Source organism: Arachis ipaensis, chromosome B07 (genome assembly GCF_000816755.2).
Source record: "Arachis ipaensis cultivar K30076 chromosome B07, Araip1.1, whole genome shotgun sequence".
Taxonomy (NCBI): Eukaryota; Viridiplantae; Streptophyta; class Magnoliopsida; order Fabales; family Fabaceae; genus Arachis; species Arachis ipaensis.
Genome location: NC_029791.2, coordinates 122,111,589 through 122,115,441, shown reverse-complemented (window position 1 = coordinate 122,115,441; position 3,853 = coordinate 122,111,589). Strand labels below are relative to the sequence as shown.

Sequence of the window (3,853 nt, the reverse complement as noted above, 5' to 3'; positions counted from 1 at the left end):
ATCTTAAACCCTAAATTCTAAACGAAAATAACTTTTATCAGTTTTTTTTTAATAACTAATATTTAAAACACAAATATGGATTAAATTTGTATTGTGATTCCTAAAATTTACGCGATTACTCATTTTAGTTTTCAAAATTTAAAATTTTTTATAGTAGTATCCCAAATACAGGTTTAAACACCATTTTGTTCCTTCAACTCTTTCTGACGTTAAATCAATAAACAAAATGTTAAAGTTGTACCTTCCTACCATGTTAGACGTTGCATCAGCTAGTTAACATAGCAAAATTTATTTTTAGACCTAATGTGAATTTTGATATCTTTATTTATTCTCATTATTTATCTGACTTCCAGTCTTTTTCATTTCCCTTTCTTCTTTTTTTTGTTTTCTTTTTGTTCTTCTTCTTATTGAGAAAAAATTTGAAAAAATTAATTTAATATATTTAGGGAGGTTATGAATATTAGTACATGACACTAAGTCTTTATATTTTGTTAAAATTAAACAATGACTCTTTTGATCAACTTTCTTAAAACATGGGTTTTTTTTTTTATATTACACTGGCACTTTTGATGCTAATAATTTATGATGCTTGTTTATGTATCTTTTTTTGGTTGAACTATGATAATTTTTCGAATATAACTATATAAGTAATGTAACGACCTGATTTCCGGCATGTCATGACCAATGCCAGTCGTCAAGTGTTACCATCCGGTTAAACCCTAAAATTCTAGACTATATATTATTTATATTAATATGAACTTGTAGAGTTAGCTAAACGCATGAGTTAAGCGTGAGTTATACGCATTATTTCGTTATTAGCGATGATAGTTAGGCACTTATCACATTCAAAATGAAAGTGAAAAACATAGATAGATAAAATCAAATAGATAAGCCTAAAGGCTGAATTTCATATATAGAGTTAAATTACAAAAGACACTGATAATAGATAGAATATATATACTGACTCATATACTAAGCACCGAACAACAGCTACGTACAAACCAAGGGTGGAGCTAGGCTAACTATTTAGGGGGTGTTATATTTTATATTACTATTTCTATTGATAAAATTAAAAAATATATATATAATCTCAATCAAAATAAGACAATAATATATAAAAATTACCACTTACAGTTTTGTATCATGAAAAGGCTATTCGACGTTTTTTTCTATTTTCAAAATCATCTATAATTGAATTTGTGTCGAAAATAGCTGCTAATTCTTTTTCTATATATATGACCAAATTGTCTGCAAGAAATTCATCAACCATCTTACTTCGGAGTCTTGTCTTAATAATTTTCATTGCTGAAAAAGCTTTTTCTGTTGTTGCTGTAGACACTGGTAGAGTCAAAACAAGACGTATTAATCTATCAACCATGTGATAAGTTCTTGATTTTCCCGTTTCTTGCAACTTGTTGCACAATTTAGAAAGTGTACCAATTCCTTTCAAATGATTTGGTATATCATGCTGATAATGTTGCAATTGAGATTTCAAAATATTTAGCTCATTAGAAGGAAAGTCAAGGGGATAAAACTTTTCTGCTAACTTGCTGATTTCTTCAATATTAAATGATTTGAAATTGTCCTTAGGATCCAAAGCACAACTCAAAGTCAAAAGCTCTATTGTTTGCTCATTAAATCTACTATTCAACTCTTGTATTTGAGAGTCAATTGTTGCCAAGAATACATCTATTCGACGATGATGCTCAACTGTCACACTTGGTTGACGAGATCGACCTCTTCCAAAAACATATTGACTTCAATTTCATGTTTTTCACAAAAATCTTTAACATTTGCAAGAAAATTGCACCATCCACCATCTCTTAATTGTTGAAGAAGTAACTTTGATGTAGAAACAATATGCATTGCATTAAGAATATCTTGAGATTGTTGTTGCAGTGCTTGGCAAAGAACATTAGTGATTCCCATAATCTCTTTCATCAAGTGCAAAGTGAAAACAAATTCAAATGACAATAATATTTTACTAACACCATAAGCCTCACCTCTTTGTGCATAAGTTGTCCCGTCTTCAATGATATTATTGAGAACAATATTGGTAGCAGTAAACATTTTTACCAAACTGCAAATAGAATTAAAGTGAGAGCTCCATCGAGTATCCCCAGCTCTTTGTAAAGTGCTTATTTGATTCGCACCTTTGTCTGTTTCTAATTCATTTTGAACAACTAAGTTTGCATTTTCAATTGCTTGAGCTTCTTGTAATTGATCATGTCTTTTTGAAGAAGCACTAACAATAGTGACAATAGAGTTTAATTGAGTAAAAAATTCATGAATTTGAAGTACCTCTCTTGAAGCTGCCACCAATGCTAATTGTAACCTATGAGCAAAACAATGCACATAGTATGCTTGTGGAGAATCTTTAAGAAACATCAAAAAGTTACCTTTGTTGCTTGAACTTTGGCTTTCATCATGTCCTCTGTATGCACAACCTTGAAATGTCAACCATCTAATGCAATCTATAGATGCTCCTAGTCGAATTCGATTCTTTTCAATCTCTTCTGATGTTTGCTTATGAAGAAGTCTGTCAATATGTTGTGATTATTTCATCAAATCATCACATGATTTCAGCGCCTTATGATGGAATGAGTTAGGACCTTTGCCAATGTGATTCAAAAGAGTACATTCTTTTCCACTATTTACTTTCTTCCAATTCCTGAAATCATTCTCAATAAAAGCATTTGAACCCGTATTGATTGAAGGTTCCTTAGCAAAAAGAAAGCACGGAAAACAATATATAGCATCATCTTCTATAGAATATTCTAACCAAGATGGAAACAATTTAAACCATGAAACTTGAAAGCGACGATGACTTTTATCACCAGAAAATGGATAATTATCAAGAATTGGTTGATTTGGCCCAACTTTAATATAAGTCCGACGGATTTCATCTCTTTTATTTGGAGGAAACTTCCAAATCATTGGTCGCATTCCAAGATTTCTTTCCAAACGAAAAACATCCAGTTGATTTGGAAGAAGTCGTGGACGCTTTGAGCTATTCAATGAAGAACTTGAAGTAATGAAATTTGATGACCCCTCAAGTATTGGAGTAGTAATAGTAGAAGCATCTTCATTCTCTTGATCTTTTCTTTTAAAAAATATATCAATTGTTTTGAACTTACTCATAATTCAAGTGGCCAAATAAATTCCTATAATTAAAAATATATTTAGCAAAAAGTGTAAATTACAGTCTAAATCTTTATAAAATATAAAAATTATATTTTAATATAAAATAAAATATTAAAATTCAGAACAATAATACTAACATCCTAGTATAAATAATATAAAATTGTAATTAAATAGTTAACTAATAAAAAAAACTAAATATACAAACTAACATATAATAACATAAACTTAATTAACAAATAATAATAAATTAACTAATTAAGTAAATAACTAAATATATAAAAAAGAATAAAAATAGAACCTTTTTTGAGAAAGAGGAGTGAAAAATCACTTGTTAAACTACTATCTTTTTTTTTTAATCTGCAAAAAACAAAAAAAAATAAGAGTCAAAGAGGTAAAATTGTAGAAGATAAGAAGATTAAAGAAATAAAGAAGAAGAAGAATAGAAAAAGTTGTTACCTGAAATTTTGGAAAGCCAAGGCAGGAAGGGGAAGAGGGAGAGACTGGTTGTATGCTAGGAAATAAAAAAAGGAAATGAAGATTGGGGAATAATTGTACGTTGAGAATTAAAAAAAGGGATAGGGGTTGGGAAATAAAAAAGATAGGAAATGGGCTATTGGGCTGGGTTTTTTTAAGGAATTAAAGAGGGGAGGGGATTTGGAAAAGATAGAACAAAAAGAGAGGGGGGCTGGGAAATAAAGAAAGGGGGGAA

The 3,853-nt window shown here is 29.7% G+C and overlaps 1 protein-coding gene across 1 annotated transcript in view; it reads right to left on the bottom strand.

The window, feature by feature from the left end:
* LOC107607894 (zinc finger MYM-type protein 1-like) overlaps positions 1,142-3,853 on the bottom strand; it is a 2,939-nt gene continuing 227 nt past the window's right edge. The window contains exons 2-4 of the mRNA XM_016309789.1: positions 3,601-3,655; positions 1,811-2,539; positions 1,142-1,757 (exon numbers count right to left, since the gene is read on the bottom strand). Coding sequence (XP_016165275.1) covers positions 1,142-1,757; positions 1,811-2,539; positions 3,601-3,655 — 1,400 coding nt within the window. The remainder of the gene's footprint in view (positions 1,758-1,810; positions 2,540-3,600; positions 3,656-3,853) is intronic.